This window comes from Ictalurus punctatus, chromosome 8 (assembly GCF_001660625.3).
Source record: "Ictalurus punctatus breed USDA103 chromosome 8, Coco_2.0, whole genome shotgun sequence".
Classification (NCBI taxonomy): Eukaryota; Metazoa; Chordata; class Actinopteri; order Siluriformes; family Ictaluridae; genus Ictalurus; species Ictalurus punctatus.
The window spans coordinates 14,291,428-14,304,780 of record NC_030423.2 but is presented as its reverse complement, the minus strand read 5'-3'; the positions used below and the strand labels follow the sequence as shown (position 1 = coordinate 14,304,780).

The following is a 13,353-nucleotide window of genomic DNA, read 5'->3' as shown; positions in this document are numbered from 1 at the left end:
AAGTCAATGTAAAGCAATTTAAAGGATCCATTTTCACATAAATATTACAAACTTGGCCAAAAGCATGGCAAAGTCAGGAAAGCTCTCAAAAGTGCCTCAGCTGGTGTTCCTAGGATATTTTAAATGAACTGTTATCCATTAGATATTGATAGGTTAACATATTAATAAAGCTCCAATATTAAATCTAAACTCATGTCTGATGACAGTCACTGGGTATATATAATCATTTTTGGAACAATGCCTAGTTAGGCTGGATTTACTATCCATTAGAGTAGTAGTAACTTAATGCAATTGGCCTTTGAATAGAAGAACCCCATACGCACTGCATTATGGTGGAGGTAGTCAAATACAAATACTAAACAATCAAAACAACCATGCATTTCCGGAATAATCTCCCAGAAGCGTTTTGAAACAAGCTGAGACTTGGATATTTGAGGGTCCTGGTTATTTTCATATCAAACAGATTCACTTCATCTAGAGCACTATGTGCCAATACTGTCAGTTGTATATGTTCCAATTTGCAGCAAAGAAGGTGTGTTAGCATGTATTCATGACATCAGCTTTAAAAAAAAAAAAAAGAAAAGAAAAAAAAGAACCTTTTGTCACACTTAATGCATGTGTAATACGAGTTGCCTACTAGCACACACCACTTCAAACTCGATACCCAGTGCCCTGATTTGGTATCTCTGTTAGACAACAATTCTTCAGTAGAACATGGAGCCAGCTTTAAAAAAAAAAAAAAAAACAACAACAATCATCAGTTCAAATCTTATGTTAACTTGTCAATTTGGATGAATGCATCAAAGCATAATGCCAATATAACAGGAGAAAGTGAGGTACATTCCCAGGTTACAGCAGCTTGAAAAGATGCTGAAAGACATGTCTTGGCAGAAGCACTCATCAGCCTTCACCATCCCCCTTTGGTAGCTGTCGTATGATGAGGATAGCTGGCTGTTGGGTGGGAACTGGCAAGTGACCCAATATGGAGGGGGGGGTAAACATGACTTGAAATAATCCCATTTAATATATCTTTTAAAGCGATTCAAGCTTGCTCTTATCAAAACTCGTTCAACACATCCTTTGAAGTTATAAAAATTCATTTTGTCCCCACTGACTGTTACATCTATATCACAACATGTTGCATCTTTACCCTCAAGAGGACAAGTGACTTTTAGATGTCTTTGGTAAAGAGTATGCAGGCATGCTCCTCTCTTCTTATACTATAACTTTCAATACTGCAGACATGCAGTGGCATTCATGACTTAATCTAGTCCAAACCAACTAACTTCTGGACATGGGATAAAACATGGTATAAAAACTAAATAGACTGGAATTTTTTACATAAAAATGAAGTGTGCGCAAATGTCCTCAAAGTACCCTTAAACCATTTTAGCTATATCAGCATCAAGTCATTCATTCTGAATTCAGCATACCCAAATAAAATTGTAATTACTGCACCATGAGAAAGAGTCCAAGAAAATGCTATTGCTAAAGCATCACCAGTTTGAAACTCAACTTCTTAAATCCATACTACAAAAGCTCATTAGTAGCAACATTGCTGACGTGTTCTCAGTGCAGTACCTGACAGTTCAGTTCTGTCCAAGTAAAAACAGAGGCAGCTTCATCAAAAGATTATCATAATACTGACCAGTAGCAATAAAACCTCAGTGTCTGTTTACATCTTGTTTTCGGTGTTCACGGTTAAATAACCAGGTTATTTAAGCAAAACTGTCCACAACAAAGAACCTATACATGGAGAAATAGCATTATCATGGCACAGAGCATCAGCAGGCCAGGCATGTTAGCTGAACTGGCACCAGGGCGTTTGGCTGGTGTCACACTCCAGCAAGGTGCTGATGACGGTGCAGGGTGCGCCACTGATCATCAGCTCCTGTCGAGACTCCACCTTGTAGCGCATGTTGGTCAGACCACCTTCTGGGTCGATTTTAAACTGTTCCTGCCAAAAAACACAACAATCATTAAAACATGCAAAATATAATAAGACAAGATGAATAAACATTATTCAAACTAAATTTAAACATCTATATTCAGCAGTACCTAGTAGCATAACGTTAAATAAAGTCACAACAAAATACTCTGCGTTTGAGTTTATTTCAAAAGAAAAAAACAAACAAACAAACAAACAAAAAAACACACCTTTACATAGCTTCAGAAAATTAATTGTGATTGCAATGGACATTTCTGAAGACCGATTCTGTATAACAATAACAAATTACCTCTTTGAATTTAGATCTCATTAGTTCAGTTATAATGGCTTTTTTTTCTTAACAAAACAGTATTGCTCGCTGGAACAGTGGGAAATTCTTTGGCATTGCATCCTCACAGCTCCAGGCTCCCATTTGCCCCATTGCCTGTGTGAGTTTCCTCCAATCTCTCAAAAACAAACCTGTAGCTGACCTGGCTACCCTAAATTGCCCCTAGTGAATGTGTGTGTGTCTGTACATGGTGCACAATGATGGACTGCTGTCCCATCCAAGGTGTATTCTTACAGATGGTATGCATCTTCAATGCAGAGTTGAGTTGAAGCTTGCACTTCTAGCTGGGGGATGACTTTTGCTAAGTAATTATGACACATTTGAATCAAAAGCTTTTAAGGTGTTATATAAAGCTTTTAAGATGTTATGTCGGACAGATTTGAGGTACGGGGAGGTACACATTGTTTCTAATGTATTCAAAGCCAGCAGCTGTGAAACACAAAAACAGTCCACTGAAGTTAAAGAACTGTGTGAAGTTAAAGAACTTTTTGTAATCCAAATTAATAGCATCTGCTAAATAACATTTCTTCATGTGTTGATGCTTCCCCAAATGATCGTCTAAATGATCGGATTTCCAAATCTCTTTGTAAACAGTATGTCCAAACAACACAAACATGATGCACATCCCCTGATTTGATCACTGAATGGATCTGTAACAAAATGTATTTAAATAATGTATCAAAATGTGTTAAAATTAAGGCGAGACATGCAGGCCAAAAAGCCATTTTTGTGCATACTGCTCAATTTTCAGATTTCGGTATATTTTGCTTCTATAACAAGTCTTATTTAACAATTTATTTAATACCATAAAAAAAACGACAAAAGTTCGCATTCAAATGTTTATTTTTAGGCATTTATTTTTAAGCAGGTAAATTTCCCTTAACTTTGTTATAAGTTAGCATTTTTAGCATCATTATAGCTGGTCTAAATATGGTTATTTCCTTTCTAGAGCTCACCAATAGTGAGAAACTACAGGCTGACCTAAACAAGGAGACAGAATTTCCATTGGCTAAAGAAGTTTAAATTTAATTTCTGGCAAAGTGATCCATCAAAATGCGTCACGTGATGTGTTCCCCTAGTTTACAACAAAGACATCAATACAATAAAAAGAGATGGGGGGAAACATCGAAATTCCATGCTAAACCATAAAAACAGACGTAAGAAGTTATCCACAGCTCGAATAAGTAAGGAAATTACATTAAAAAAAAAAAAAAAAAAGATAAAACACATAATATAATTCACACAAAGAAGTCACATACAGTTTATATATACTCAATTGTGTAGTAGAGCTTTGGGGGAAATGATAAATGAGTTACTGTCCGAACCCCCAGAAAAAAAAAAAAAAAAGTGATATCTAACAGCCATTTTATCAAAAATGAGGGGTTTTTTTAACACTCTGAACCAAAAATGTTAACTTGTGTAGCAAAATATAATTTATACAAGCCATTCTTTCGTTCTGATTCGAGTACATTGTTCTAATAAGCTTTGAAAATAATAACATGAAATCAGTTGCTGCTGATTTTTTTAATTGACAAATTAAAAATGTCATCTTTATTACTATTAATTTATTCTGTTATATCTGATCTCCATTTACAAACAGTCACCATTCCAGTCCAGTAATTTCACAAATGACTTTCACATATGGCTGGTTGTATTTACCGCTGTGGCCTTGCGGCGGCGGTGGTACACGCGACAGTAATAGGCTTTCTGGTTGACTACCTACTGTACTTCACAATCAGACTCCAGATCCACCAAAACACCAACTAAAATGATTACTGAAAATGAATGAACACAGGCTCTAATCGGGATTTTGATTCACCTTCAGTAACTGTTTTATCGTGGTCAAGGTCATAGTGTAGGGGTGAACCACTCTGAGAGACTATTTATTGCAGTAGTATTGAATTTAAGGTACCATCCTTTTTCTGCAGGTACTGGATGTTCTTTTACAGGCTGCTGCCATCTACTGGTTTGGCGAGTTATTTCTAATGCAGGTACAGAGCGTAGGTGCATTTTCTGTCAGCTGTTGTGGTCGTAAAGTGTTTGAGTGCAACTTTTTACAGTAATTAATGGTAGGCGATTCTAAACTTGCTTTGGTTGCTGCTAGTTCTTCAACGTTGGCTTGGATTGTTAGATCCTTAGGATCAACTACACACTTCCAAATAAATCCTCTCACATGTCAGAAATTCATCATGACCTCAGACAACTCGACTCAACGTATTAATGGGGCTTCCTATACAAAGAGTTGTCTATTTGCCTGCGTTTGGTCACTGCTCTCCTGTACCTGTTTTTGTGCAGCTATCCTCTTCTGGTCTCTCTTCCTCCAGGCAGGGTCGTGAATGTGCCTGAACGTTTTGTACCCTGTGGTTATTCCTTTTGGCCTGAACAGCTGTGTGAAGATTAGACAGCAAGTCACAGCACATGTTATCCAAAGGAACATTTTATCACCAGACGTGTGAATTTTCTGTCTTATCAACCTGCAGTTCTGCTGTTCGCAGCCTTCTGAAGAACTCGTCGTCTTCTCTTCCCCAACCCCAGAACCGATTGGACATTCCATTGCACTAGAATTACCACCATGTTGAGTTAGATATACTTTTCTTTAGTGTTTACACAATAATAATAATAAATATAAGTATTGCAATTTCTTTACCATTTGATAGTGTTTCTTGGAAAGCAGCAGAATCCCTCCTACATACGTTTTATAATGATACAGTGGGTGAAGCTCTGGTGAAGCTACATGGAAGGGTCCCTCCTCTGGGAATCCATAGTCTAGAGCTTCATTCTGAGGCAGCAAGTCCACATCATGCATCGCTATGTAGTCTGTATCATTTCCACTCTCCATGTAGCCAACATTGATGAGAGAGGCTCTGTTGAAGCTGATACACAGGATATGACAATTACAAGTTCCTCTGTCTAAATTTAGCAGCCTTCTGTTCTGCAAAGTAGCGACGTTAAATGTATTACATGCCAAGTTTCAACACATTACTAGTCATTAACGCTTCATCGTTATTATGGGGAATCGAAAGATTTCACACTTATTTTTCTTTCATTTGACATTTATATATTTATTCGTGGTTTTTTTAATCATTGCAGGTATTTAAATATATAATTTATGCTTCTGTAAAATTGCCACAGAAGTTATATCTGGTCATTGTTGTTCTTTTCCAGTGATAGACAGGGAGACAGGGTAGAGGCAGAGGTCCCAGCAATGCTAAAAAGATGGAAAACCCACCCAGAATTTTACCACAAAAACTGCCTACAGCAGTGCATGTGATGGCAATTTTTATAGCCAAGCAGCAGTAAGAAAACAACAAGGCAAAAGTCCAGTGTGAATGCTACTTAATATTTGTTTTAACCGACCAACTGACCACTTGTTTTCTATTAGCTCACAAGACCGAGACTCGTGGATTCACATGTCAAAGTTCTCATAGGTAAATCTCGCACAAAGATAAAGAAACCACTACCGGAATCAAATGTGCCTCTTTTATTTCCCACATCTTTTCCCCATCAGTGAACTGGCTTTTCCAGTTTTTTTTTTTTTTGGGGGGGGGGGGGGGGGGGGGGGGGGGGGGTGAGAGGAGCTGATGAATTGGGCATCCCAGCAAATGGGGTACTGTCAGTAACTGTGTACCTACAAAATGACCTTTTATGTTAAGTTTAACTGTGGTCAATGAGGAGGTAGGTGTACTTAATAAACTAGCAACTGTGCATAAGTTACAGCAGAGGTCGGGAACCTTTTCAGCTTGCAGAGCCATTAAAGCCAAAAAAAAAAAGTATGATTTTTTTCTTTAAAGAGCCAGAGAAATGGTTTTCAGATGTTATGCTATTTTTCACGCAATGGGCCATCAGCTGATAGTTTAAAAACATCCGATGATCAGGGCTGATTATATCCTCTCAATCAAAAGAGGGCGGGATAACACATTGATTTTGTGCTGTGGGTAAAGATGATGTCTCTTCTGTAGAATGATGACAAAACTGCAGTTTGTAAGCACTGCACTGCTAAAATTTTATACCGGATGCTGTAGCAGTGAAACAGAAGTTTCAGTCTCGAGTCTAATTATTTTTGCCGCGTTGCTTGAGCTGAATTAAAGCGCTAGTACACTGTTGAAAGAGTTCAATGAAGATGAGTTGGCAAAAAAGTGTGTGTATGTGTATGTGTATGTGTATATATATATATATATATATATATACACATACATACACACACACACACACACACTCACCACAGAAAAATATATTTGTAGAGTAGTACATTTCATATCCAGTTAATGTTAATATATAAAAAAGTTATTATATATTACCAGTTTGATGTTCAGTGATGAAGTAGAAATGCTTTTGTTTGTGGTGAGTGAGTGTGAGACTAACAGGAGGTTTTTCAGAGTTCAGTCAATGTTAATATGAATTAATAACGTTCAATAAGTTAAGAAATCTTACTTTAATCTTCAGAATTTAGTTAATGTTAATTTGAGTAATGTCTCTTCTGTTTATGAGAAAAGTTACTGTGAAACAACGTGTTGAAATGTTGAGAATAAAGTTTTTATTTGCATTTCTTTCAGAATTGTGGAATTATTATTCATTTAAAAGAAGGCATAAAAGGCAGAACTATCAGTTATCGGTATCGGCTGATATCACTCTGAATAATCGGTTATTGGTATCGGCTGAGAAACTTAGTATCGGTGCATCTCTACTATTATTGCATAATTATAAAAAGTGGTTATGTAATAAAGGCCATTTGGAATTTGTTCTTGACCTAAAAGCCTGCATTTCAAGTAAGAGTAAATTGAACACTATTTACCATTAATGCAACTTCTGTATATGCAAATTCGTCTGTCTGCTCAAACTGCAACGAACGATATTAGTCTTTTGGTCTTCTTTTAACAATTTCACCTTTTCATCTCTGTCTCACTCCAGTGAAATTTGAGCTTGTTGTGCCACAGGTTGGTTTATCATGACAAACAGTCCTCGATTATGAATTATGTAATATTTTACAATATGTAGAGTTTTAATTGAATTGACACACTAGCTTTCATAATTCATTTTTTTTCCTGCCGTTGAGCCATAGGTAATTGCTAAAAGAGCCATAGGTTCCCGACATCTGCATTACAGTATTCCAACAACATTTCAACAGAACACTTTACATGTGTATAATAAAGCTCCACACTACAAAGTAAAACACTACAACTTCATGTGCACGACCAGCTTAACACAACTAAACATGAAGAACAAAATCAAATTCTCACCGGAAATGATCCACCTGGTTGATAACAAGAATTTTGTGTCGTATTTTCTTTTTGTTGAGGAAAGCGTGCATGTACGGCACAAAAATAAGAAGTTCTTCAAAGCGCTCCCTGAAGGGAACAATGACAGCCATTTTATGAGGGCCCCATGAGGAGTCATCAACGGGTGCAGCATGTCTCTCTAAAGGACATGGCTGATAGGGAGGACGATCAGCCAACAGTGCCTGGTTCAGATCAGCTGAACAGCTCAGCTGCAGCCAGAGAAGAGACCCAAGGACGAGCACCACGCAGAGACCGAACAGCTTCAGCACTGTGCACTTTTTCCATAGAAATCTGAAGCAGAAAAAAAAGAGTGAACTGTGAAAGACAATACAAAAAATCTTCTGACTGATCCTGCAATACAGGATCAGTCAGCAAGATCACTGTATGCAAAACAGGTTAGTTGTAGAAGTGCACTGATCCAATATACAGTTACCGTATAGGGGTAGATAGTGGCCTGGAACACACTGTCTGATCCACTGACATATTTTACAACAATCAGCCATAACATTAAAACCATCTGCCTAATATTGTGTAGGTCCCCCTTGTGCCGCCAAAACAGCTCTGACCCGTCGAGGCATGGACTCCACAAGACCTCTGACAGTGTTCTGTGGTATCTGGCACCAAGACGTTAGCAGCAGATCCTTCAAGTCCTGTAAAGTGTAAGGTGGGTCCTCCATGAATCAGACTTGTTTGTTTAGCACATCCGACAGATGCTCGATCGGATTGAGATCTGAGGAATTTAGAGGCCAAGTCAACACCCTGAACTCCTGGTCATGTTCCTCAAACCATTCCTGAACAATTTTTGCAGTGTGGCAGGGCACATTATCTTGCTGAACACCATTAGGGAATACCATGTACATGAAGGGGTGCACCAATGTTTAGGTAGGTGGTACGTGTCAAAGTAACATCCACATGAATCCACACCCCAGGTTTACTAGCAGAACATCGCCCAGAGCATCACACAGCCTCTGCCAGCTTGCCTTCTTCCCAAAGTGCATCCTGGTGCCAACTCTTCCCCAAGTAAGCAACACAGATGCACACAGCCATCTACATGATAAAACGTCAGTTCTAATGCTCACAAGTCAATTGTAGGCGCTTTCGGCAGTGGACAGGGGTCAGCATGGGCACTCTAACTGGTCTACAGCTAAGCAGCCCCTTACACAGCAAGTTGCGATGCACTGCATGCTCCAGTAGCTCTTCTGTGGGATCTGACCAGACGAGCTAGCTTTCGCTCTCCATGCACATCCGTGAACCTAGGGCGCCCATGACCCTGTCACCGGTTCTCTGGTTGTTCTTCCTTGGACCATTTTTGGTAGGTACTAACCACTGCATACCAGGAACACCCCACAAGACCTGCCATTTTGGAGATGCTCTGATCCAGTTGTCTAGCAAACACAATTTGGCCCTTGTCAACTTTGAAAACTGTTCACTTGCTGCCTAATATATTCCACCCCTTGGCAGGTGCCACTGTAATGAAATAATCAATGTTATTCACTTATACCTACCTATAAGTAGTTTGAATGTTATGGCTGATCAGTGTATACTGTAAACATGCATGATGGTGAGTGACCCAACAAAGTCCTGCACTGAACATTGGATACAGCTTATCTTAAAAGCCCAACTGCTGTCAAGCCACTAATGCAAGAAATGCACAACAAACTAAAGAGCGCTTGCTGGGTTGTAGGATGTCAATATCTGATCAATATTATATTTAAATTAATAATAATATAATAATATCAGGTCAGAGCAGATACACAGAGCTCCAATATTGGGATCACATAAGAAATTAAATAAATAAATAAATAAATAAATAAATATTCAAATTGTTGGGTCTCTGGTTAGTTGTTATCTGAACACTGCTTCAGGTTTCCAAACACAAGTTAGAGGTTTCCTGTTCCAGAAAGTGTTATAGATTTAAACCTAATTAGGGTTACACAATATATTTGCTAATTCTTATCACAACACTGACATTTGAAGGACTGATAATGCAGAAGACAGCCGTGTGCAAATTCAACCATTAAACAAACTATTAAAAATGATGGCATGCTGAGAGTATCCTGACTAACCCAAGATCCCATGTATAATCAAAGTTGTTTTATTTTATTTTATGAAATCACATGAGCCACCACACAGCAATAAATAATGCGGAGAAATATATATTTATATAAACATATACAAATATACACACGCACAGTTGTGCCAAAAAGTTTGCACACCCCTTGCAGAATCTGCTAAATCTTAATAGTGATCAAATATATCCCATGTTGTTTTATTTAGTACTGTCCTAAATAAGCTATTTCACATAACATATGTTTACATATAGTCCACACGACAAGATAATAGCTGAATTTATAAAAATTGACCTGTTTAAAGTTTACATACACTTGATTGTTAATACTGTGTGTTGTTACCTGGATGATCAAAGACTGTTTTTATGTTTTGTGATAGTTGTTCATGAGTCCCTTGTTTTTCCTGAGCAGTTAAACTGCCCTCTGTTCTTCAGAAAAATCCTCCAGGTCCTGCACATTCTTTGCTTTTCCAGCATCTTCTACATATTTGACCCCTTTCCAACAGTAGCTCTATGATTTTGAGATCCATCTTTTCATACTGATGACAACTGAGGGACTTGTACACAACTATTACAAAAAGTGCAAACATTCACTGATGCTCAAGAAGGCAAAACGATACATTAAGAGCCATGGGGATGTAATCTTTTGAACAGAATTATCAGTGTAAATTGTTATTATTTTGTTTAAAGATCTTTTTCTTCCCATTTAGTATTGCCCTTCAGAAGGTAAATAAGATAATTACATTTTAACCAGAAGACAAAATACTAACAATTTACACCAATCATCCTGTTCCGATGTTTACAACCCCCTGGCTCTTAATGTATCATGTTACCTTCTTCTCCAACTGTATATTCATAATAGAATTTTGCTCAAATTATGAAGCCCTAAATCGCTTAATTGCTGTGCAAATTGTATAATCGGTACTTAGAATCATTTTACATTTTACGGCATTTGGTAGACGCTCTCATCCAGACCGACTTACATTTGTTTCATTTATACATCTGATCAGTTGAGGGTTAAGGGCCTTGCTCAAGGGCCCAACCATGGCAGTTTGGCAGTGCTGGGGTCTGAACTCACGACCTTCTGAGCAGTAGTTCAACACCTTAACCACTGAAATACCACAACCCGATAATCCAAGTGTAGAATATCATTCATATGAGCAATATTTGGATAGAGTTAACTGAAGAATCAATCTAACATGCAAACACGGTTTAGAGTTTAACACCGACTCTGGCTGACACACACAGGCAACTCACAACTTGCATTTTTTTTTTTAAGCCATCTTTTCGCTTTATAAAGTGTCAAGCAAGCACAGACAGGTAATACAGATTAGATACTACTCACAGCACATCTCCACGATGAGGAACCTTTTGCTTTTCATTTCTTGGATGTTCAGAAATTAAGAAAGAAACAAAACAACAGCTACTTCTTAACTGCCTGTATGAGTGCAGCGTGTCATCACCAGCTTTGGATTTACCTCTAATACCTTTCAAATAAACTCCAGTTAATAAATAATAATCGCCATGTCCTTACCTTTTGTCCTCTTTAAAATAGAGCACTGGTTTTCTCCGGGAAGAGTACATCATCGTGGTTCTATCAAAAGCGTTGGTGCTGTTTATAAGACTTTTTCCCCTGCAGTAGACAGACACAAGAACCGCACTATTGGCTGAAATTGTGATCTCGAGCTAAACAGCAGCTACATTATCAACTCAGCTCTTTCCCAGTTCCCCCTTTCCGGCAGTCCGACTCTTTCGTTACCGGGTAGACGGCAAAACATCCTGATGTCTTTTCTCCTTCATATTTGCGGAATTTCAGTGTTTCTAGTTTAATGTAAGATTTTTTGCGTCTCTTTCAATCGCAAGGTTTGTGGCTGGATGAAACCAGGCAAGTTCCGACACGTAGCCGCACTGCTAACCGGCCATAAAGTCGCGACGAACAACTAAACTCTACACTTTGTAACACTCATGACTGTCGCATCCTACAATACTAGTACCTAATAAGGGACAGCGCGGTCTGTTTTGTATCTCGTCACATCCCTGTACAATAGCGTAAATCGACACAGTCCGGTTTAAAAAATAAAAATAAAAAATAAAAAATTTTAAAAAGGAGAAAAAAAATAATCACACGCTGGCTGTTTCCGACCGCTAACGAATCTGGAAGGAAACAACGTGACATGGAGGAAGGTTCCTAGTCTTGTTTAAAGCGGAATAGTATTGCTTCTTCGAAAAAGTTAAATGTGTTTATAATTTTTTTTAAGCGTTTCATAATTTCAAACACGCATTAGGATTTGCGGTATTGCCTTGCAGTGGGGGTTTAGTTCTGGCTGATCTCATTTTAGGCGTCTGTTTTACAGGGGTTGAACTGTTTCTGGAGCTATTGTACCGGTAATTTCAAAGATACCACAGAAAAACTTTCATAACAGATTTCTAAACAGTTTACTTTTTTTTTTTTTTTTTTTTTTTTTAGAAAAGTGTTCTTCCTTTTTTCATTTAAACCGAACAGGTGTTTGCAAATGTCAAATGTAAACTCGCCAGGTCGAACACTGGCACAGTATATGACAAGGAACTCCGGTGGTTTGTACTGTGTTCAAAGACCACAAGTTACTACAGTTCTGTTTCATCCCTCCAAACAACCAGGGGCAGTGAGCATCACCTGGATAACATGTGGATTCCACAATGCCATGAGGAACTGACCCTCCTGGAAAAGTGTCCTAAGATGACCTCCTGAGAGTGGTGTTGTTGACTAGGGCTGGGTATTATAACCAATTTGGCGATTCGATTCGATTCGATTCTTATTTATATGGTTTCGATTCGATTTCGATTCAATTCAATATCGATTAGTCATAAATATTTCATTTAAAATGTTTGGCAGACATGGAATCCATATTTTAATATAAATTCTGGTAACTGAAAGCCTCCTACTTAGCTATATTACTGAAATACACATTTACATTAACAATAGGGCCCACAATTATGTTTAATTACTTTTTCTTTTACTTTGAGTAACATTGTAACAAGAAATCATAAATATGTGCATCAGTGCACTCAAGGTAAGCACAAACTGCACAATGCACATTACTGTAAAAAAAATAAAAACGTTGTAAATGTGCAACAGTAAAATTCTTTAACAACTTGAAACATGTTTAACAAGTAAAACCGATTTCAAAATTCAAAACATGAAAGATGGCGACATCTTCAGGACGAGAGGGAGGCGAACTACAGATAATACTTACGTCCTCTCAATAAAGCACGCGCATATAAGAATCGAGATTTTTACCTAGCCCTAGTGTTGATCTTGTAACCCAGCGGAGGTGTACGGTGACACCCAGGTATCTGAAGCACAAATTTCCTGGAGCTGCACATGCCCATTTGGATGAGACAGTAGGCATCTGTCCTGCATATAGGCCATAGTAATGACATGGCCAATCTCTTTCTAGATATGGGAGCGCCCGAGATATGCCCCCCCCCCCCCCCCCCCCCCCCCCCATTTCTTTCCTATTTGGCAGATGAACAGTTAGTTAGCTAGGGGTGGATGGCTGCCATTTGGTCCAAGTAGTACAGTAAGGTGCGCACTGAGCAAAACAAAATTCCTAGTGAGAAAAAAGATTCCTAGTGTGTCTGCTCACCTGCGTGAACATGCCATAGGCTTGCTGCAGGGACACATGAGGACTGCAGATGTGGCCAGAGCAATAAACTGCAATGTCTGTAATGTAAGACACCTAAGACAGCACTA

At 38.3% G+C, this 13,353-nt stretch overlaps 1 protein-coding gene across 2 annotated transcripts; it reads right to left on the bottom strand.

Annotated features, from left to right (window-relative positions):
• Positions 1–663: 663 nt before the first annotated feature.
• b4galt7 (xylosylprotein beta 1,4-galactosyltransferase, polypeptide 7 (galactosyltransferase I)) lies at positions 664–11,789 on the bottom strand. 2 transcript variants are annotated; one of them, XM_017473320.3, is made up of 6 exons: positions 11,155–11,789; positions 7,514–7,843; positions 4,924–5,149; positions 4,751–4,834; positions 4,558–4,662; positions 664–1,951 (listed from the first exon to the last, which is right to left on the bottom strand). In XM_017473320.3, the coding sequence occupies exons 1-6, from the start codon at positions 11,205–11,207 to the stop codon at positions 1,802–1,804; spliced, it is 948 nt and encodes a 315-aa protein (XP_017328809.1). In that variant the 5' UTR covers positions 11,208–11,789; the 3' UTR covers positions 664–1,801.
• Positions 11,790–13,353: the final 1,564 nt, after the last annotated feature.